Source organism: Oncorhynchus keta, chromosome 22 (genome assembly GCF_023373465.1).
Source record: "Oncorhynchus keta strain PuntledgeMale-10-30-2019 chromosome 22, Oket_V2, whole genome shotgun sequence".
NCBI classification, from domain to species: domain Eukaryota; kingdom Metazoa; phylum Chordata; class Actinopteri; order Salmoniformes; family Salmonidae; genus Oncorhynchus; species Oncorhynchus keta.
This window is the reverse complement of record NC_068442.1, coordinates 4,493,989-4,518,078: the sequence shown is the minus strand read 5'-3', so window position 1 is coordinate 4,518,078 and position 24,090 is coordinate 4,493,989. Positions and strand designations below refer to the sequence as shown.

The 24,090-nt window shown below is 43.2% G+C and overlaps 1 protein-coding gene across 1 annotated transcript in view; it reads left to right on the top strand.

The window, feature by feature from the left end:
• shank2b (SH3 and multiple ankyrin repeat domains 2b) overlaps positions 1 to 24,090 on the top strand; it is a 180,528-nt gene that overhangs the window by 57,205 nt on the left and 99,233 nt on the right. Inside the window, exons 10-13 of the mRNA XM_052474714.1 lie at positions 3,741 to 3,857; positions 7,157 to 7,234; positions 9,961 to 10,027; positions 21,587 to 21,902. Of these exons, the coding sequence (XP_052330674.1) occupies positions 3,741 to 3,857; positions 7,157 to 7,234; positions 9,961 to 10,027; positions 21,587 to 21,902 (578 nt within the window). The remainder of the gene's footprint in view (positions 1 to 3,740; positions 3,858 to 7,156; positions 7,235 to 9,960; positions 10,028 to 21,586; positions 21,903 to 24,090) is intronic.

The window sequence follows — 24,090 nt, the reverse complement described above, 5'->3', positions numbered from 1 at the left end:
CCGCTTTTGGTAGATGTTTCACTTTATGAATTGCTTTGGTTGAGAAGCAAGCTTGGCGAGACCATCAGCAGCAAAAACAACAGTAAGATAGCTCAGCTCAGTTGGTACTCTGACTGACATCTAGTGTGCAGAGAAAGACGATACAGTTGAGAATATCCGTAGTCTACCGACTCCTGTTTGGTCATCTTCTATGATAGTCCCGGTGTGCCTTATGAAAGCTAGGCTAGGTATAGATTGTTTCATTTTCTTTGTTTATGTATTTGTGGCAGACGTGTAGATATGGACATGCCTTTTTTAATATATATTTTTTTACCTCTCTGTTCGTTTATTTGTATGTCAGACCTGTAGTTATGGACATGATTTGACCTGGTCTCTGTGTTTGTATGACAGACCTGTAGGTATGGACATTATTTGACCTGGTCTCTGTGTTTGTATGACAGACCTGTAGTTATGGACATGATTTGACCTGGTCTCTGTGTTTGTGTGGCAGGCATGCAGTTATGGACATGATTTGACCTGGTCTCTGTGTTTGTATGTCAGACCTGTAGTTATGGACATTATTTGACCTGGTCTCTGTGTTTGTATGTCAGACCTGTAGTTATGGACATGATTTGACCTGGTCTCTGTGTTTGTATGTCAGACCTGTAGTTATGGACATGATTTTACCTGGTCTCTGTGTTTGTATGTCAGACCTGTAGTTATGGACATGATTTGACCTGGTCTCTGTGTTTGTATGTCAGACCTGTAGTTATGAACATTATTTGACCTGGTCTCTGTGTTTGTATGTCAGACCTGTAGTTATGGACATTATTTGACCTGGTCTCTGTGTTTGTATGTCAGACCTGTAGTTATGGACATGATTTGACCTGGTCTCTGTGTTTGTATGTCAGACCTGTAGTTATGGACATTATTTGACCTGGTCTCTGTGTTTGTATGTCAGACCTGTAGTTATGGACATTATTTGACCTGGTCTCTGTGTTTGTATGTCAGACCTGTAGTTATGGACATTATTTGACCTGGTCTCTGTGTTTGTATGACAGACCTGTAGTTATGGACATTATTTGACCTGGTCTCTGTGTTTGTATGACAGACCTGTAGTTATGGACATGATTTGACCTGGTCTCTGTGTTTGTATGACAGACCTGTAGGTATGGACATTATTTGACCTGGTCTCTGTGTTTGTATGTCAGACCTGTAGTTATGGACATTATTTGACCTGGTCTCTGTGTTTGTATGTCAGACATGTAGTTATGGACATTATTTGACCTGGTCTCTGTGTTTGTATGACAGACCTGTAGTTATGGACATTATTTGACCTGGTCTCTGTGTTTGTATGTCAGACCTGTAGGTATGGACATTATTTGACCTGGTCTCTGTGTTTGTATGTCAGACCTGTAGGTATGGACATTATTTGACCTGGTCTCTGTGTTGGTATGACAGACCTGTAGTTATGGACATTATTTGACCTGGTCTCTGTGTTTGTATGTCAGACCTGTAGTTATGGACATGATTTGACCTGGTCTCTGTGTTTGTATGTCAGACCTGTAGTTATGGACATTATTTGACCTGGTCTCTGTGTTTGTATGACAGACCTGTAGGTATGGACATTATTTGACCTGGTCTCTGTGTTTGTATGACAGACCTGTAGGTATGGACATTATTTGACCTGGTCTCTGTGTTGGTATGACAGACCTGTAGTTATGGACATTATTTGACCTGGTCTCTGTGTTTGTATGTCAGACCTGTAGTTATGGACATTATTTGACCTGGTCTCTGTGTTTGTATGTCAGACCTGTAGTTATGGACATTATTTGACCTGGTCTCTGTGTTTGTATGACAGACCTGTAGGTATGGACATTATTTGACCTGGTCTCTGTGTTTGTATGTCAGACCTGTAGTTATGGACATTATTTGACCTGGTCTCTGTGTTTGTATGTCAGACCTGTAGTTATGGACATTATTTGACCTGGTCTCTGTGTTTGTATGTCAGACCTGTAGTTATGAACATTATTTGACCTGGTCTCTGTGTTTGTATGTCAGACCTGTAAGTATGGACATTATTTGACCTGGTCTCTGTGTTTGTATGTCAGACCTGTAGTTATGGACATTATTTGACCTGGTCTCTGTGTTTGTATGTCAGACCTGTAGTTATGGACATTATTTGACCTGGTCTCTGTGTTTGTATGTCAGACCTGTAGTTATGGACATTATTTGACCTGGTCTCTGTGTTTGTATGTCAGACCTGTAGTTATGGACATTATTTGACCTGGTCTCTGTGTTTGTATGTCAGACCTGTAGGTATGGACATGATTTGACCTGGTCTCTGTGTTTGTATGTCAGACCTGTAGTTATGGACATTATTTGACCTGGTCTCTGTGTTTGTATGTCAGACCTGTAGTTATGGACATTATTTGACCTGGTCTCTGTGTTTGTATGTCAGACCTGTAGTTATGGACATTATTTGACCTGGTCTCTGTGTGTGTATGTCAGACCTGTAGTTATGGACATTATTTGACCTGGTCTCTGTGTTTGTATGTCAGACCTGTAGGTATGGACATTATTTGACCTGGTCTCTGTGTTTGTATGTCAGACCTGTAGATATGGACATTATTTGACCTGGTCTCTGTGTTTGTATGACAGACCTGTAGGTATGGACATTATTTGACCTGGTCTCTGTGTTTGTATGTCAGACCTGTAGTTATGGACATTATTTGACCTGGTCTCTGTGTTTGTATGACAGACCTGTAGGTATGGACATTATTTGACCTGGTCTCTGTGTTTGTATGTCAGACCTGTAGATATGGACATTATTTGACCTGGTCTCTGTGTTTGTATGACAGACCTGTAGGTATGGACATTATTTGACCTGGTCTCTGTGTTGGTATGACAGACCTGTAGTTATGGACATTATTTGACCTGGTCTCTGTGTTTGTATGACAGACCTGTAGTTATGGACATTATTTGACCTGGTCTCTGTGTTTGTATGACAGACCTGTAGGTATGGACATTATTTGACCTGGTCTCTGTGTTTGTATGTCAGACCTGTAGTTATGGACATGATTTGACCTGGTCTCTGTGTTTGTATGACAGACCTGTAGTTATGGACATTATTTGACCTGGTCTCTGTGTTTGTATGTCAGACCTGTAGTTATGGACATTATTTGACCTGGTCTCTGTGTTTGTATGACAGACCTGTAGTTATGGACATTATTTGACCTGGTCTCTGTGTTTGTATGACAGACCTGTAGGTATGGACATTATTTGACCTGGTCTCTGTGTTTGTGTGGCAGGCATGTAGATATGGACATTATTTGACCTGGTCTCTGTGTTTGTATGTCAGACCTGTAGTTATGGACATGATTTGACCTGGTCTCTGTGTTTGTATGTCAGACCTGTAGGTATGGACATTATTTGACCTGGTCTCTGTGTTTGTATGTCAGACCTGTAGGTATGGACATTATTTGACCTGGTCTCTGTGTTTGTATGACAGACCTGTAGGTATGGACATGATTTGACCTGGTCTCTGTGTTTGTATGTCAGACCTGTAGTTATGGACATGATTTGACCTGGTCTCTGTGTTTGTATGTCAGACCTGTAGTTATGGACATGATTTGACCTGGTCTCTGTGTTTGTATGACAGACCTGTAGATATGGACATGATTTGACCTGGTCTCTGTGTTTGTATGTCAGACCTGTAGGTATGGACATTATTTGACCTGGTCTCTGTGTTTGTGTGGCAGGCATGTAGATATGGACATGTCCAGCACCTGGAGCACCTGTTGTTCTACGCAGCAGACATGGGTGTCCAGAACGCCTCGGGAAACACGGCTCTACACATCTGTGCTCTATACAATCAGGTGAGAAAACACAAACCACCAATCAGCTGTCAATCAACAGTACAGAGGGATTTATATTCTACCACCTACAATGTTTTAATTGGCATATTGTTTTGGTACAGGCCCATAGGGTCAATTCCATTTGAATTCATGCAATTCAAGAAGTAAACTGATTTGACTGAATTGAAATGGAATTCACCCCGATTCTGAAAATGATGCTATTATTAGCGAAGGGGGACATGATGATGAATACATATCCTGTTGATTCGTCACATGGATAAAGATTGACTGGATGCGCTGCTGATGATACATTTCACTGCGATGGATGAATCCTGGGTGAACACTAGTCAATATTGTCTTAACATTTGAAAATGTACCCATCTATCATGTTCTATATGGGCTTAGAGATCGATGGAAACGAATGATGACAATTATGAAAATGTCATTCATTACTGTGCGTGTGCGTTGACCCTTGTGTCAATGGCTATAGTTCATCCCTCCACTCTGTCATATGAGCATTACACACACACACACACACACACACACACACACACACACACACACACACACACACACACACACACACACACACACACACACACACACACACACACACACACACACACACACACACACACACACAAACACACCCACATTTTCCAGATGGAGGTTTTTGCATGGGATGTGTGTGTGTGATATCTCTCCTGTTCTCTGTAGGGTTCACTGCTCCCATGAGATATGGCAGATATTTAAAAATACCATTTTAAAAACTCTCTCCTGCCATTAGAGAGAGAGAGTGAGGAATGATGAGAGAGACATAGAGAAAGAGTAAGAGAGAGAGAAAGAGAGATGATTCCCTCTCCATTGTTTGGTGTTTTGCAGTCTCTTTCCTCAAGTGCTCTGCTCAGCTCCTACACGGGCAAGGTTTATCTCAGTGGCTTTCTGATTGGACGCCCTTTTGACAGCCACTAGAAGGGATAAACTTCACTGTACTTCAACCTCAGCCTGATTTAACCTTCACATAATGTTATTATTATTATAGATGTCTGCCCCATATTTTATGCATCATTTGTTGTTCATCTGAGGACAAGTGGCAGTAGAATATAAAAAAAGAACATGCTAAGTATGCTTCTTTGCATCTCTGCTCAAATCTGGGTAGCAGATTGAAAGGAACGAGTCTTATTCTGTACATTTAGTAATCGCTTGCTTTTCTAAAGTCTAGCAACATTGCCAGCAGGAATGCCAGCCAAGACAAGCTAGCTACTCTTAATTTATTGATAGCCTAAAATGGCTTCTTGGTAGCTAGTTATGAGGTTGGGAGATTGGGAATCTATCTGGGCTTGCTAAAGCCAACTTCATACAATTTCTAGGTAGCTAGTATTATTCCAACAACAAAATGTTTAACCAGATAAATCTAAGGGGGCCACATGCCCCTGTGCCCCCTATGGACATGATGCCTCTGAATTTATTGAACATTAAAACTATGAATATTCATATCTCAAAAGTACCCTTTTGATTTTGATAATTTTTTTTGGCAGATTGTTTTTAAAAGTTCATCAAATTTCCAGAGTGGGCTCTCTGCTACTTTTAAAGTTATGATACATTTTATGAGCACCACCAACACAGTGATTAGGAAAATGGATTCGGGAACTCCCTCTGCTGGTGATTTGCTGAAGGGTATTGCTAGCAGGGATCCTTTGGACGTCCAACTCCACTGTCACACAATTAAGTAGAAAGTTATAACGGTTTAAGGTAAGGGTTACGGTTAGGGTTAGGTAAGGGTTATTGTTAGGGTTATAGGTAAGGGTTATGGTTAAGGTTAGGGTTAGGGTAAGAGTAGGGGTTAAGGTGTAGGGCAGGGACGTCCCATGGATCCCGGATAGCACTACCCATTTTCTGAACACGCAATCCTACAGGAGGGATGCCATTGGTTAATGTTGTTAATATTGGTAATGTTGACTCAGTTCACATGAAAATTAGATTTCAGAATAAAGCCTTACTCCATATTTTTCGAGCACACTATAAGGAGTACAATGTCATCAAGATGTTGTCTGTATAGGGTATGGTTCATGGTCCATAAGGTCTTACAGGAGGCATGCATTGGTCTAAAAAGGACCTAAAATGGCCACTTTCATCATGATTTTCTATGTAAAAAGCATGTTAAACATCCTTCCTCCCGATAACATTTGCATGGAAAGGGAAAGGGGATACCTAATGAGTTGCACAACTGAACGCATTCAACTGAAATGTGAGTTACTAAATAAAAATGCAGGCCATGCTGGCGTGGAATCGCCCAGTAGGCGGAGTATTAGCTTGAACTGGGATGTGTGTGTGTGTTTGTTTGTGTGTGTATGTGCAGGCACTGTTCGTGTGTGGGCGCCTGCGTGTTTGTGTGCTTGATTGTATGGGTGTGTGTATGCTTGCGTGTGTGTATGTGTGTGTGTGTGTGTGTGTGGGCACGTGTATATGTGTGTTCGCGTGCGTGCGTGTGTGTGTTTGTCGTGGAGTCTTCCGTGGGTGGGCTGCAGAATCCAGCTAGCAGCAGGCTATAGTGCCACATACAGTTACCACAGCTCCATCTCTTTATTCACCAATCTTTACACTACGTGTGTTCACTGCACTGAGATTCTTACTGGAGAACTGAGGTTTTACCTGGTAACAGACACAGGGCATCATCAGCCAGAACAGGGTGAGCTGCAGCTCCAGGACAATGATCAGTCCTGGAATGTTCTGGAATCAGTCTGGATCAGTTGATGGAATGGAATGCCTGAGCAAGATGGTTTCTGGTTCTCTCGTTTAATGGGCTCAGTACAGAAGAGGGTAATACTGTACAGTAGCTGGCTGCAGAAAGAGAGAGAGAGAGAGAGAGAGAGAGATAGAGAGGTGAAGTGGAGTTTAAATGAATGAGGTCCTGGTCACAACCATTACAGTGTCTTACTCTGTTCTCTCTCTCTCTCTCTCTCTCTCTCTCTCTCTCTCTCTCTCTCTCTCTCTCTCTCTCTCTCTCTCTCTCTCTCTCTCTCTCTCTCTCTCTCTCTCTCTCTCTCTCTCTCTCTCTCTCTCTCTCTCTCTCTCTCTCTCTCTCTCTCTCTCTCTCTCTCTCTCTCTCTCTCTCTCTCTCTCTCTCTCTCTCTCTCTCTCTCTCTCTCTCTCTCTCTCTCTCTCTCTCTCTCTCTCTCTCTCTCTCTCTCTCTCTCTCTCTCTCTCTCTCTCTCTCTCTCTCTCTCTCTCTCTCTCTCTCTCTCTCTCTCTCTCTCTCTCTCTCTCTCTCTCTCTCTCTCTCTCTCTCTCTCTCTTTAATTGTATTTATCCTCCCCAAGGAACACTGTGCCAGAGTACTGCTTGTTCGTGGTGCCAACAAGGAAGTGAAGAACTACAGAAGCCAGACATCATTCCAGGTATGATCTGACTCACACCTCAAACCGTTACTGCTCGCAGTAAAGGTTTGCTGTCGAGTATAGATGGCTACATTCCAATCTCCAGTCGAGCATGCCACACGGCCAGTATACTGCTTCCTTCTTCTATATGTTATGCTATATAATGGTCATCCATAGTTTCCATCACTCTTCTTTTCTCAGATGAATTACATCAGTAGAGAGCTTGTTACAGTAGTGTAGTATGTGATACTATTTTTAAGTCTGTGTTTTCGGTCTCATTTTGTTCACTTGCCGTTTCAGAAGGGAAATGCAATAGGTTTGTTACTGATTTAAGCAAAGCACTATATGAGTCAGTGGTTCCTTATATGGTAGTCTTTTATGTCGCTGTGAACAAGCAGTCAGTGGTCCTGGGATAATTATTCATGTTTTAATGGTTGTTTACATGCACGTGTCAGCGTTCCACGGTGTTCTAATTTTCAAAAAACCAATTAGTCATACTGTAGGTGTGATGCATTTTGGGGGTTGAAGTAAAACATAACGAATGGATGTCGAAATAGCTTTCCAGCTATAGTTGACTGTATGTTTTATTTTTCCCATTTATCATTCCTATTCTGTGTACCAACTGTGTACTACTTTTCATGCAGATACAGTAATTCCATATCCCACAAATAATTGAGCCGTGAATTCACACAGACTTTGTTTTGACCTATTTTATTTTACTGGCAGCAGGCCCATATAGCTGCTAAGACATATTGCTATTTAAGTAGCATGGCAAAATAAGAACTACTGCATGAGGTACATTAGTACCAAGCACACAAACACAAATAAAGTTTATTCTGGGAAAGAGTCTCCCATTGTGGTACGTTTATGGTACAAAGTTGAACATTTTTCACCAAATCCCCTCTTTACCTCCTCATGCTTTCTTAGCAGTCTGAACCCATCCTCAGTTACTCTGAACTCCTATTACTTGGTTGGATCCCCGGCGGAGCCAACTGTCTTCTCTTGCATCACGTTGGAGTCAGTGGAGTGTTGCTGTTTATGCAATGTACATTTCCGCCGAGCGCTGATGCGTCCTCAAATTCTCTCTATTATTCATTCATCCCTTCATACTTCTGAAATTGTTTCTTGCCTCAGTGACTCCTTAATTACAGCTAATTTGAAGGGGTCCATAAACCGCATTCACCACACCCAATCAAATTCTGATTAAGTCTTCCCAGTTAAACAGGCGTCTGCTGACTGATGGTGACAATTTAACAGCTGAGATTAAGGGCAGCATCCCAAATGGCACCCTATTCCCTATATAGTACACTATGGGCCCTGATCAAAAGTTGTGCACTATAGAGGGAACAGGGCGCCATTTGGGACGCATCACTGATTCAGAGCAAATTGGACCACTTCACTTCTTGCTCCTCTTTTCTGACCCACTTTCATCCTAAAATCACATCCCGCTCCACTTCCTAGTACACCCTGCCGTCATACCTCACCTTATCTCCATATGGTTTGGGACAAGGTAATCCTCCCCTGCCTCACATCCTTCCTCATCCCCCCTCTCCATCACTCTCTCTCTCATCTCTCTCTCCCACTCTCTCTCCCACCCTCCTTCTGCTCTCTGTTTCTGTGGTCTTTTTTCTCTCTGTCCCTCTCTGCCCAGCCCTCATAACTTACCTCCATACGTTTTTTTGGGACCAGGTAAACAGACCGCAGAGCAGAGAGCGGAGCGCGTATGGTGTACTTTGCTGTGCAGAGTTAAGATTGGGTATAATCGTTTTAGCAGAATGGGTTCTATAGCAGGCTGTCATGGTGGTTATACTGTAGCAGAAGGTTGTTTCTGGGAGATGAGCTGGGAAGCAGGAGTCATGACATGTGTTGTCACCCCCAGAGAGGACCTCCTGGCTCTCATCATCGTGAAACCATCAGCTGGAGATTATACAGCCTCGTTCCACACTCTAGCTGGCATTGAATTACAGCCCTACTACTCCAAGCCAATATACAGTAGCTACCGTAAGGTCATTGCTGTATTCCAGTGATAGGTTCATTGCACTCATTTCAGCTGTGCTATTGAAAATGGAAGTATACTTTGGGCTAATTTTCACTTGCGCATCATTCATGGAAAAATGCTATTTGTTTTTCAATTACGGAGGCAATTTTATATTTGCAACGGAGGGATGAGTTTATTCTGTTTATTTCCATGATAAGTAGCGATTCAAGTTGTGATTGCGGTTGTTCTTTTCCGTGACTGAACTAGCTGGATGTTCATGAGAGGTACTGTATGATTCAGGTGGAGACTTTGTATGGACTGTCTCCAGCGACTAAAACTATGGTCGACCTGCTTTGATGCAGCCAGAGACTCAAGTCGTTTCTCCTACTCCACTGACCTGACTTATGTAAGACGAGCTAAAGGTGGCCTGAGCCGGCAGGGTCTACTGGCTGGATATGTGTTGACTCACCCACTGTGGCTGTAGCTCGGCTGTCCGCCACCCACGACAGTACAACTCTTAGCGGGCTGCTGTTTGTTGTGTTATTATTAGTAGCTATAATCATTTCAGGTTGCATTTCATAAAAGTGAGTCCTTCGACAATGGGTATTAAGTTGTTTTCGGGCAAATAACTGAGGCACCGCATGTGGGAGGCCATCAGAGCAGGTAGTCAGGCATTTTGAATTATGAATACCATAGGTCAGCCATTTTGCTTGATTTAAAAATGGTACTGTGATAAGTGCTAAAAGACAAATCTATCCTTCTGTTCCAGGTGGCCATCATCGCGGGGAACTTTGAATTGGCAGAATTAATCAAGAATCACAAAGAGACTGACATTGGTAAGTTACTGAACTAAACACTTATATGTGTGTCTAATCTGGGTGTATTTTAAGAGAAGAAGAAAATACGTTCTTGTTCTAATATAGGAAATGGTGAGACTGGTAAACCATTGAGCACAGCAGTCAGTATGGTTGACCAGGCTAGGAAATGGTGAGACTGGTAAACCATTGAGCACAGCAGTCAGTATGGTTGACCAGGCTAGGAAATGGTGAGACTGGTAAACCATTGAGCACAGCAGTCAGTATGGTTGACCAGGCTAGGAAATGGTGAGACTGGTAAACCATTGAGCACAGCAGTCAGTATGGTTGACCAGGCTAGGAAATGGTGAGACTGGTAAACCATTGAGCACAGCAGTCATTATGGTTGACCAGGCTAGGAAATGGTTGCAATCAAATCTGTTGTATTGAATGGGATTCAAGTCATGTCCAATTCATGTGCTTCTTTATAAATGTTGTATGTTGTTGACCAAAGATCTTCCTCTCTGAATGGGCCCTGCTGTTTACTGTTTGATGGACCTGCACTGTGGTTCCTCTCACCTATAGACAGTCTGTCTTCTGCTCCAATCCCACATCTACTTCCACACTTAGCCACAGTACACAGTGGAGCTGACCTACATAGTGCAGAGTAGAGCGACTGGGATGAGAACACACACACACACACACACACACACGTCACACACATCCTGCATGCACACATACACACACGCATGTGCGCATGAACACATGTATGAACACACAAACACACACATGTATAAAGTGTCATTTTCTATAATAGGTTACTTTGCTGTATAATGTGTACTGTATGTAGTACACTATAGAATACCCCTAAAAAGACAGCATGCCTTTGAGAACTAAGAACAGTGTTCCAGTGGTTGTCTGTGATATGAATGGGACAATCTCCCTCTATTCTTCACAAAGGGCACATCCATCCTCTCTTATCCTCACACGACACTCTTAGAAAAAACAGGTGCTATCTAAAAAAGGGTTCTTCATCTGTCCTCATAGGAGAACCCATTGAAGAACCCAATTTGGTTCCTAAAAGGGTTCTCCTATGGGGACAGCCAAATATATCCTTTTTGAACACTTTTTTCTGAGAGTGTACACTACCGTTCAAAAGTTTGGGTCACTTAGAAATGTCTGTGTTATGAAAAGCTCATTGTTTTGTCCTTTCAAATAAAATAAAATAGATCAGAAATACAGTGTAGACATTGTTAATATTGTAAATGACTATTGTAGCTAGAAACGGCTGATTCTTAATGGAATATCTCCATAGGCGTACAGAGGCCCGTTATCAGCAACCATCACTCCTGTGTTATAATGGCACGTTATGGCACGTTAGCTAATCCAAGTTCATCATTTTGAAAGGATAAATTGATCATTAGAAAACCCTTTTGCAATTATGTTAGCACAGCTGAAAACTGTTGTTCTGATTAAAGAAGCAATAAAACTGGCCTTCTTTAGACTAGTTGAGTATCTGGAGCATCAGCGTTTGTGGGTTCGATTACAGGGTCAAAATGGCCAGAAACAATTAACTTTCTTCTGAAACTCGTCAGTCTATTCTTGTTCTGAGACATTAAGGCTATTCCATGCGAGAATTTGCCAAGAAACCGAAGATCTCGTAACGCTTTTTACTACTCCCTTCACAGAACAGCGCAGACTGGCTCTAACCAGAAGTGAAAGAGGAGTGGGAGGCCTGATGCACAACTGAGCAAGAGGACAAGTACATTAGTGTCTAGTTTGAGAAACAAATACCTCACAAGTCCTCAACTGGAAGCTTCATTAAATAGTGCCCGCAAAACACCAGTCTCAATGTCAACAGTGAAGAGGCAACTCCGGGAGGCCGGCCTTCTAGGCAGAGTTCCTCTGTCCAGTGTCTGTGTTCTTTTGCCCATCTTAATATTTTCTTTTTTAATTAGCCAGTCTGAGATATGGCTTTTCCTGTGCAACTCTGCCTAGAAGGCCAGCATTCCGGAGTCGCCTCTTCACTGTTGACGTTGAGACTGGTGTTTGGCGGATATTATTTAATGAAGCTGCCAGGTGCCCTAAGGTGCTGGTAATGGGGATTCTCTCTAATCTTTCTTTGCTTGTCACTTTGTAACTGCTGGAGTCAGGTCTTTCCTATGTCCTTAGGCCAGGGTTTTGACATTATGAACTCTCCTCTGCCTTCTGGCATGCTGTCAACATAATGCTACTGCCAGCAATCTTACTCTGCAATTGCCGGAGCATTTCTGCCTTTTCCTCTCCAAATAGGCACTGACACTTGCACTAACTCATGTTGTCATGCATTTTCAACCTCCAAAGAGTATTTTTGTTCTCTCTGTCTTCCATTCCGTCATCGCTTCTTAATGTTTTGTAACCTTCTTTTGTAAATTGCTGAACATCTTCTATCTGATCTAAACAGTCAAACTGAAAAGTCTTTGTAACAGTGGACCTCAGTACATTTATAACTACTCTGTACGATATAGTACAACGGCATGCCTACAGACAGGGGCGTCATGCACCCATTATTTTAGATGGGGCACGAAGTATATGGCCATGGAGAGGGGGGGGGGTTGCACATTGATTCTCTAACCTATTACTGGAGTGGGCTAAACTAGGGTCACACAGAGTGTTTCTTAGTAGTCTTAAACAAACGTATACACCTCACACACGATTATGAGCTTAAAAATAGAAGACACCTGTACCATGTCAGCTATAGAGTTGAAATGTATAAAATGTTTGCATCCCAATAGTTGTACACTTTATATACAACACAGAAGACTGAAATGTAACAAAATCAGTTGGCATAGAAAAAACGGATTTTTGGAATAATAAAAAGAGTTTATAAATTTAAAAATTATGAAAAATATTAATAACATTTCACCCATGAGGCCAATAGAGGGCGATTTGGTCATTTGACTGCAGGAAAGGGTATGAACTTTTATGCCTTTTAGGATTTTAGTACAACTGCCACACTGGTATATTGTATCGTAACACAATAATTAAAGCAATTTTAGTATTTTCTAAAGTCTAGCAACCTTGCAAGTCGGCATGCCAGCTAAGATAGTTTGACAACTTACTCTAATTTGATTGATAGCCTGAAATGGCTTGGTAGCTAGCCATGAGGTCGGGAGATTTGGAAAATATCTAGCTGGCTAGCTAAATCCAACTTCATAAAATTGCTAGGTGGCTAGTATTACAGAGAAACAACAAAACATTTGCATTTGATTTATTCATCAAGAAGGAATCAATATGCTACATAGCTTGATCAAATTAAAATTAAAATAAATAGCAAAAAAATACAAAAACTATAGTAACACAATAAAATAACATTAAAGAGGCTGTATACCAGGAGTACCGGTACAGAGTGAATGTGCAGGGGTACGAGGTAGTTGAGGTAGTATGTACATGTAGGTAGGGGTAAAAGTGACTAGGTAATCAGGATAGATAATAAACAGAGTAGCAGGAGCGTATGTGAAGAGAGTGTGAAAGTTTGTGTGTGTGTGTGTGTGTGTGTGTGTGTGTGTGTGTGTGTGTGTGTTTGTGTGTTGGAGTCAGTATAATATGTGTTAGTGTGTAGGTAGTATCTAGAGTCCTGCCTAACATATCTTTCCTCTGTGGTGCACCTTGGAAGGGCGAATAGGCGGGGTACTCTTTCCAGTCAGTGTGCGGCCTCCGCAAAATACAGCTTACACATCTTTTAAAAAATTATTATGATAAAACGTCAGCTTAAAAATGCATTTTTGTAATTTATTTAATTTATTTAAAAAACGGACATCTGAGGGGGCATGTGCCCTTGTGGCCTCTATGGGCATGACACCTCTTCGTACATGAAAACCTATAGTATCTGCCTTGTTCAACATTCAACTATGTAAATCATTGTCACATACCAGTGGTTGCCATGGTTCCCAGATCCATGTGATAATAAGCTTAGGGGATCTGAATCTTCGGTTCCTCGATGATGATGATGATGATGATGATGATGATGATGATGATGATGATGATGATGGGAGACTCATGGGTAGGGAGGTAGCCTCTGTATATAGTATACATCTATGCATTGATGGTTAGTTTTCCTAAAACATTTTTAACTCATTAGTGTTGTTTACATCAATGTCCTGTGAACAATTAACCGCTTTGTGTCATTGTATGATCTACTATATCACTGATCTATGGGGTGATTCATGAGGATGCCAGAAGTGTTCTATCTAATTTCCTATCTCTATGGATCCACCACTCAGGGTTTGTGATGCTCAAACAAGATGGTTCCTCAGTATTTTACACTCTTTGAGATTGATCTATTCCAGCACAAGCTGCTCATTAATTTGTGTTGTGTTTGATTGATTGAGTGGTTGATGTTTTATTGCAAATGTTTAGGTTTTGAAGAGTTAATGTTATTCCTAGGAGAGAAGAGCGGCGGTTGGTGGTTGTCAGGTTGCTACAGTGGCTTGTGAAAGTATTTACCTCCTTGGCATTTTTTCTATTTTGTTGCCTTTTAACCTGGAATTCAAATGGATTTTTTGGGTGTTTGTATCATTTGATTTATACAACATGCCTACCACTTTGTGGATGCAAAATATTTTTTATTGTAAAATAAACAAGAATTAAACATGAGCGTACATAACTATTAACCCCCCCAAAAAGTCAATACTTTGTAGAGCCACCTTTTGCAGAAATTACAGTTGCAAGTCTCTTGGGGGTATGTCTCTATAAGCTTGGCACATCTAGCCACTAGTATTTGTGTCCATTCTTCAAGGCAAAACTCCTCCAGCTCCTTCAAGTTGGATTGGTTCGGCTGGTGTACAGCAATCTTTAAGTCATACCACAGATTCTCAATTGGATTGAGGTCTGGGTTTTGACGAGGCCATTCCAAGATATTTAAATATTTCCCCTTAAACCACTCGAGTGTTGCTTTAACAGTATGCTTAGGCTCATTGTCCCGCTGGAAGGTGAACCTCCATCCCAGTCTCAAATCTCTGGAAGACTGAAACAGGTTTCCCTCAAGAATGTCCCTGTATTTAGTACCATCCATCATTCTTTCAATTCTGATCAGTTTCCCAGTCCCTGCCAATGAAAAACATCCCCACAGCATGATGCTGCCACCACCATGCTTCACTGTGGGGATGATGTTCTCGGGGTGATGAGCGGTGTTCGGTTTGTGCCAGACATAGAGTTTTCCTTGATGGCCAAAAAGCTCAATTTTAGTCTCTGACCAGAGTACCTTCTTCCATATGTTTGGGGAGTCTCCCACATGCCTTTTGATGAACACCAAATATTCTGCTTATATTTCTGGCCACTCTTCCGTAAAGCCCAGTTCTGTGGAGTGTATGGCCTAAATTGGTCCTTTGGTCAGATACTCCAATCTCCGCTGTGGAGTTTTTCAGCTCCTTCAGGGTTATCTTTGGTCTCTTTGTTGCATCTCTGATTAATGTCCTCCTTGCCTGGTCTGTGAGTTTTGGTTGGTGGCCCTCTATTGGCAGGTTTGTTCGGGTGCCATATTCTTTCCATTTTTTAATAATGGATTTAATGGTGCTCCGTGGGATGTTAAAAGTTTCTAATATTTTTTTAGAACCCAACCCTGATCTGTACTTTTCCACAACTTTGTCTCTGACCTGTTTGGAGAGCTCCTTGGTCTTCATATTGCCGCTTGCTTGGTTGTACCCCTTGCTTAGTGGTGTTGCAGACTCTGGGGCCTTTCAGAACAGGTGTATATATACTGAGATCATGTGACAGATCATGTGACACTTAAGATTGCACACAGGTGGACTTTATTTAACTAATTATGTGACATGTGCCACCAGATCTTATTTAGGAGCTTCATAGCAAAGGGGGTGGATGTCACGTTCTGACCTTAGTTCTTTTGTTTTGTCCTTGTTTTAGTATGGTCAGGGCGTGAGTTGGGTGGGTTGTCTATGTTCCTTTTTCTATGATTTGGTATTTCTGTGTTTGGCCTGGTATGGTTCTCAATCAGAGGCAGCTGTCAATCGTTGTCCCTGATTGAGAACCATACTTAGGCAGCCTTGTTTTCACCCTTGAGTTGTGGGTGATTATACGTTCTGTTTAGTGTGTGTTGCACCTGACGGAGCTGTTTTTCGGTTGTGCTTTTTTTTGTTTCTTTGTTAGATGTTGTTCAGTTGAATTAAATAACATGAACGAGTACCACGTTGCGCTTTGGTCCGCACCTTTTTCCACCGACGACCGTGACAGTGAATACATACAGTCGGAAGTTTACATACACCGTAGCAAAATATATTTAAATTCAGTTTTTCACAATTCCTGACATTTAATCCTCAAAATAATTCCCTGTCTTTGGTCCGTTAGGACACCACTTTATTTAAAAAATGTGAAATGTGAGAATATTAGTAGAAATAATGATTTATTTAAGCTTTTATTTCTTTGGTCACATTCCCAGTGGGTCAGAAGCTTACATTCACTCAATTAGTATTTGGTAGCATTGCCTTTTAATTGTTTTATTTGGGTCAAACGTTTTGAGTAGCCTTCCACAAGCTTCCCACAATAAGTTGGGTGAATTTTGGCCCATTCCTCCTGACTGAGTCAGGTTTGTAGGCCTTATTGCTCGCACACGCTTTTTCTATAGGATTGAGGGCAGGGCTTTGTGATGGCCACTCCAATACCTTGACTTTGTTGTCCTTAAGCCATTTTGCCACAACTTTGGAAGTATGCTTGGGGTCATTGTCCATTTGGAAGACCCATTTGCGACCAAGCTTCAACTGTCTTAAGATGTTGCTTCAATATATCCACATAATTTCCCTTCCACATGTTGCCATCTATTTTGTGAAGTGCACCAGTCCCTCCTGCAGCAAAGCACCCCCAACAACATGATGTTGCCACCCCCGTGCTTCACGGTTGGGATGGTGTTCTTCGGCTTAAAAAGCGTCCCCCTTTTTCCTCTTAACATAACAATGGTCATTATGGCCAAACAGTTCTATTTTTGTTTCATCAGACCAGAGGACATTTCTCCAAAAAGTATGATCTTTGTCCCCATGTGCAGTTGCAAACCATAGGCTGGCTTTTTTTATGGCGGTTTTTGAGCAGTGGCTTTTTCTTTGCTGAGCCGCCTTTCAGGTTATGTCGATATGGGACTCGTTTTACTGTGGATATAGATACTTTTGTACCTGTTTCCTCCAGCATCTTCACAAGGTACTTTACTGTTGTTCTGGGATTTGCACTTTTCGCACCAAGTACGTTCATCTCTTGGAGACAGTCTCCTTCCTGTGCGGTATGACGGCTGCGTGGTCCCATGGTGTTTATTCTTGCGTACTATTGTTTGTACAGATGAATGTGGTACCTTCATGTGTTTGTAAATTGCTCCCAAGGATGAACCAGACTTGTGGAGGTGAACTATTTTTTTCTGATGTCCTGGCTGATTTCTTTTGATTTTCCCATGATGTCAAGCAAAGAGGCACTGTGTTTGAAGGTAGGCCTTGAAAAACATCCACAGGTACACCTCAAATTGACTCAAATGATGTCAATTAGCCTAACAGAAGCTTCTAAAGCCATGACATCATTTTCTGGAATTCTCCAAGTTGTTTAAAGGCACAGTCAACCTAGTGTATGTAAACTTCTGACCCACTGGAATTGTGATACCGTGAATTATAAGTGAAATAATCTGTCTGTAAACAACTGTTGGAAAAATTACTTGTGTCATGGACATAGTGGATGTCCTAACCAATTTGCCAAAACTATAGTTTGTTAACAAGAAATTTGTGGAGTGGTTGAAAAAAATAATTTTAATCACTCCAACATAAGTATATATAAACTTCTGACTTCAACTGTATACACGCAGGGCCTCCCGGGTGGCACAGTGGTTAAGGGCGCTGTACTGCAGTGCCAGCTGTGCCATCAGAGAGGTCCGTTGACTGGGAGGTCCGTTGGGCGACGCACAATTGGCCTAGCGTCGTCCGGGTTAGGGAGGGCTTGGTCGGTAGGGATGTCCTTGTCTCATCGCACACCAGCGACTCCTGTGGCGGGCCGGGCTAACCAAGGTTGCCAGGTGCACTGTGTTTCCTCTGACACATTGATGCGGCTGGCTTCCGTGTTGGATGCGCGCTGTTATTAAGAAGCAGTGTGGCTAGGTTGGGTTGTGTATCGGAGGACGCATGACTTTCACCCTTCGTCTCTCCCGAGCCCGTACGGGAGTTGTAGCGATGAGACAAGATAGTAGCTACTACAACAATTGGACACTATGAAATTGGGGAGAAAAAGGGGTAAAATATATATATATTTTTTAAACTGCATACATGCACCACTTTTTCTTTTTCCTTTTTCATTTCACTTCGCCAATTTGTGCTATTTTGTGTATGTCCATTACATGAAATCTAAATAAAAATCCATTTAAATTACAGGTTGCAATAAAATTTGATTTGATTGGATTTGCAATGCATCAAAATGGGGGAAACGCCAAGGGGGTGAACACTTTTGCAAGGCGCTGTATCTTACAATCCGTATCCCGTAGATGCGAAGGGGTGATCCATAGGGATTCCCCCATCCACAGTTCCCCTATAGCCTACAGTCATTTAGATGTTAGATTTGAAACTGGTTTGATGTCATAATGCTTTGTAATCCGTCATAGACAGCACATTTTCCGGCACGGGATAGAGCCGTCATTATCATTTCCTGAACCATCAGAGTAAGTGAAAATGTTGCATTAATTGGACTGATTCCTATATATTTATTTAGCTAGGCAACCAATGACCACACCAATGGTTTGAGATACATTTTTAGTTAATGTTGATGGTAGGAGTATTACCAAATGCCAGGCTCTGAATTCATTATGTTGTTTCCCCAATGAAAGTCCCAAAGGTATTCTGAAGAGGTGCTGAGTCTGACATTATAACATTTTATAATATCAGAACATTTCTTCATTTCCATCACATTCTCATTGGATTTGGAATGTGTCTTGTACTGTCAATGATTGGTTGCAAGGGCGGTGGAACCACACCATAATATACATACGGAGTCAGATCCTTTCACAACCAACAAGCAACTTGCAAGTGACAAATTTAGACTTCCTCACTAAGGTTGCCTAGCAACACAAAGGGTTTGTTTCCAATACAGCTGTTCCCGCGAAAGCAAGGGTTAAAATCCCATCTCCCACTGAACATTGCATGTCTCATTTGGGTGCTATGGGATTGCAAGCGATTGCATCTCTTCGCCATGTTTGACAGTCACATATTGAAAATGTGCCCGTCCTGTCATCTATGGCAAAATCATTAACTTGTTATTGAAGTAGTTTTAGTTAATACAGCCCTTACTCTAGTTGATACAGCTGGCAGTGCTAATGATGATAATCATAGTTGATGTGGTTTAGTTTAATTCTCCCCATCCGTGATGATTATAATAATGGACATATTCTTGCTCCTTCGGGTCCAGCCTGATATCCTGTGCTGCTTGTCTATGTGCCGTGAACCTGGGTGAAGCTGTGAGAGAGAGAGCGAGAGTGTGTCTGTGAGAGAGAGCGAGAGTGTGTCTGTGAGAGAGAAGTGTGTGTCTGAAAGAGAGAGCGAGAGTTTGTCTGTGAGAAAGTGAGAGTGTGTCTGTGAGAAAGTGAGTGAGTGTGTGTCTGTGCGAGAGAGTGAGTGTGTGTCTGTGAGTGTGTATGAGAGAGAGAGAGAGAGAGAGAGAGAGAGAGAGAGAGAGAGAGAGAGAGAGAGAGAGAGAGAGAGAGAGAGAGAGAGAGAGAGAGAGAGAGAGAGAGAGAGAGAGAGAGAGAGAGAGAGAGACTGTGTGTGTTTGTGAGCAAGAGAGAGTGTAAGTGTGTGAGAGAGCGAGGGGGAAAGGGATATGTGTGGATCTGGTGCATTGTGCACCCATCCTCATAGTCAGTGACAAGCAGAATCATGTGGGGTGGGCTCTCTCTGTCACCAGCGTGCCTGCCTGCCTGGCTCCGTCCCTGCCTTCCTCCCTGCCCAGTCAATCTCTCTCCCTCCCATTGTGACTCGCTATACCAAAGGAGCTATTCGCTGCTGCTTTTTCGCGCTACAAAACTCGGATACATTTCACATTCACTCTTTCTCCACATTCCCATGAATATTTAAGCAATAAGGAAAAGAGGGGAAATGAAGTCTTTTCTGAATGCCTTGAAGAAAGAAGGTGAGCTGTTGTAGTTGATTTTGGAGGATGTTGATGGCTTTCAATGTTTTGAGTTTGTGATTGAAAGTTTTGTGTGGCATACAGGAGCTGAGACAATGAGTTCTAGACTGTACGTTGTGGTATGCCTTTTAATTGATATGGTAGTTCTAGCTTAACAGAAAATCGGCATGTAGTTGCATAGCAACTGTTCATTAACTAAGGCAATTGTTGACTCACTAATAGTCACCGTTGTATTAACTTGTTTTGCTAATATAAATATTGATGTCTGCTTTCATAACCGCTTCAAAAAGTCTCAAGAGGATGCTAACTATTTTGGCCCTACGGTTTTCAAAGAACACAGCCTGGGAAAGTAATGTCTGTTTACCGGATATACTGTAGAGTGCAACCTAGGTTGTTGGCACTGTAGGTTGGTTTGACGAATGATGATCAATGTCGACAACTCACAATATCTGACTCTGCAAAGTGAACGGACTTTTTGCGACAGGCGAATTGTAAATGTAATCGGACCATTCTTGCAGAAGAGATGGAGTTAAACTGAACTGTCATGCAGACACACCAGAGAACGCATTTGTTAGGATATGTCACTTTGTTAAAGCAGATCCAAGCATATCGCCATAACTTTGTTCGCTTTGCCTCTCTTCCGTTGATGATAGGCCATTCAGATATCACCGGTTATTGGGAGAGAGGTGAAAAGGGTGTGGGATCTGTCTTGTTCAGGTAGTGGTGGGTTGGGCGTTTTTCCTTTCCCTTCCCTTCCCTTTCCTCTCTTTATGCCTCACGGGCGTACACTTTATTGTGGATCATTTTCACCGGGTTTTGGAGGTTCACTGGCACGGCTTTACATTGTGCAATCAGGATTTGAATCTTCCTCTGGGGGAATGCGTAGACTTCTTTTTTTGTAAGACGTCTTTTGGAAATGTTTTAAATAGATGACCCTTTTCCTAGGACGGTGTACTGTGATTTTGGCTGTTTTACAAAGCAGTGTCTTCTCTCTCACTAAGTGGTCTGTCTTTGCAGGGTTAAATCATGTGGATGCTGTATATAAGCCTCCTCTTCCTCCTTGGTGTTTAGAAGGCAGCGGAGAAATAAACATCATCATTAATCATGCTTCAGCTGTGCACTGTGAGCTGCTTCAAACACAGGGGAATTCCACCAAGGCTCCTATTATAGCTGGTGTTGAATAGAGTCCTCTCCACAGCCAGCCAGGCTGGTATAGCCTCTTCATTGAGGCTCAAGATGCTTAATGCCTCAAGGTTGTTAATTGAAGGTGTGTGCGTGTGCGTGTGTGTGGAGTATTCTGCTTACTGACCTGCTTCTATTTGAGTTTCAAAGGAACAATGAAGAATCTGACGTAATATTCTACCATAATGAAACTTGGTCTAATTCCTCCTCCCTCCCTCCCTCCCTCCCTCCCTCCCTCCCTCCCTCCCTCCCTCCCTCCCTCCCTCCCTCCCTCCCTCCCTCTAGTGCCTTTCCGTGAGGCGCCGGCCCAACCTGCCCGGCGCAAGCAAGCCCCACGGAGCACACTCGCTGCACCACGGCCGACGCTCTTGCGCTCCAACAGCGACAACAACCTGAACGTGAACAGCCGGTCACCCCTGCCGTCCCCGAGCCACTCTCCCCTGCGTAGCCTCTCCCCCCGCCGGCCCCAGCAGCAGCAGATGCCCAGCCCCAATGGAACAGTCAGGACCATGGGGAAGGGGGCTCCCCGCCCTCCCCGCTCACCTTCTCTGGGGCGCCTGGGGGAGGAAGCACGGAGACAGACCCCTCAGCGACAGCCCAGGTCAGTCACCAACCAGGGTTTGAGTTATACATTGGCTCTTGAGGGCTCCCAACTTCTTTTGCATGTGCCCAAAGTTAAATCGTGTTTTTTTTAAGGGTGGGGCCCGGCCCATATTGATATCTCAATACTTATGGGCGGGCCCTGATTTGTTATGGGGCTGCCCAGGCTTACTAGACCTCCTTTTAGTTAAACCATGTCACCAACTTTAGGGTGCGACTGCTATAGGGTGTGACTTTCCAATTAGTGCCCTTGGTAGTTTACAGAACCTCTACAAACAGAGTGCAGTTACAAAGAAGGATTTTGGCCCAGAAAATATGTCCCAAATGAGTCCCTGGTCCACATGGCAGCCTGGGGAATAGAGATGGTAGATGTGTGGCGCTCACTGTAGGTCTGAGCCGTCTCTCTCAGGAGAGTGTGGATGTGTGTTCATGGATGTGTGTGGATGTTGGCCCAAAAACAGTCCCTGGTGTTCACTGCATCTTGGGGAGTAGAGATTCTAGATGTGCTCAACCATCGGTCCAATCAGTCACCCTTATGAAAGTGGCAATGTCGGAGTGGGGGTTTCTGTTGCAGACAGGGGAGGGATGGGTTTGTTCTGTTGGGATGAGTGAGGCCCTGATCAAAAGTAGTACACTATACAAGGAATAAGGTGAGAGGAATTACAGGCAGACAGAGGAGAGGCTTGGCAGTACAGCTGTCCCACTGCGACTTGGTTAATGTGTACGGATTCCCAATGCCAATCGTGACAACTGTTACTCTTCGTGAACAATACCCCAGTCCTACTTCAGCAAACTGCTTTCGGTTGGTTTACTTAATTTGACACTCCAACCCCCCCTACCCCAGATATACCCTAGATCACGGTCTCATCACATATACCCCCCACCCTCCTACTTCACATCTGTCATTGTCACCATGGATGTACCACCAGATTTGAGTTGAGACCATTTTTTGGTCCACGTCAATGACGACGTGTGTTTGCGTGCGAGCGTGTGAATCTCTTCACCATAGCAGGGGGTCTGTGGAGAGCAGAGCAGGCTCAGTAAGTGGGCCACGCCAATTACTCACTGCTCGCCTAAAAGGGAAAACGGAAATTCATCTAAATTGAATCTGAATATGACAGATGTCACACAACAAATGATCCCATGGAAATTGTACCTTTTCTTTTTTCTCCCCTTCAGCTTCCCCGTGTTCAGCCCGTGTTCAGCCCGTGTTCAGCCCGTGTTCAGCCCCGTGTTCAGCCCCGTGTTCAGCCCCGTGTTCAGCCCCGTGTTCAGCCCCGTGTGCAGCCCGTGTTCAGCCCGTGTTCAGCCCGTGTTCAGCCCGTGTTCAGCCCCCAGCCCGTGTTCAGCCCGTGTTCAGCCCCGTGTTCAGCCCCGTGTTCAGCCCCGTGTTCAGCCCGTGTTCAGCCCGTGTTCAGCCCCGTGTTCAGCCCCGTGTTCAGCCCCGTGTTCAGCCCGTGTTCAGCCCCGTGTTCAGCCCCGTGTTCAGCCCGTGTTCAGCCCCGTGTTCAGCCCCGTGTTCAGCCCCGTGTTCAGCCCCGTGTTCAGCCCCGTGTTCAGCCCCGTGTTCAGCCCGTGTTCAGCCCGTGTTCAGGATTCATAATGAGTTGTTGTGATTGCCTTCACTCGGCCTCCTCTCAGCCAGGTCAGCAGGCCTACTGGTGTATGAATACATTATTACTGGCACCGTTACTGGAGTAGAGCGGTTCAAATGGGACGCCGTTAGTTCCTCCCTAGTTACTGGAGTGGTTGCTATGGCCATTACTGCCATATGGTGCATATGTGTTTTTAGCAGCTCACTAGCTTACTCCACGGTGTGTTTGATGATGTCCTCCAACTGCGGACCAAAGCAAAGCGCTAACAGCTGTAGTGTATTTCGGATGTGATCTGATAATTGCTGTTTGCTATTACGCTCCTGTTGTCCGTGTGGACAACGGTGATTCAGAGGCCAATATAAAACACACTATTTTCTGTATTTAGTTCGAAGGCGTAGACAGTACTTGTGCTAAATAACTGTTCAGGGTTAGAGCCTGCTATTTTAACTGTATTAGATAATTCACCTAGATTATTGCTTTACTTGGAACTGTAGTAGACACTCTATCTTGGTTTACATACTGTACCTAGAAAGATAAATGACAAATAGCTCACATGTATAGGCCATTCCTTCTGTTTTTGATTTGGTCATTTTA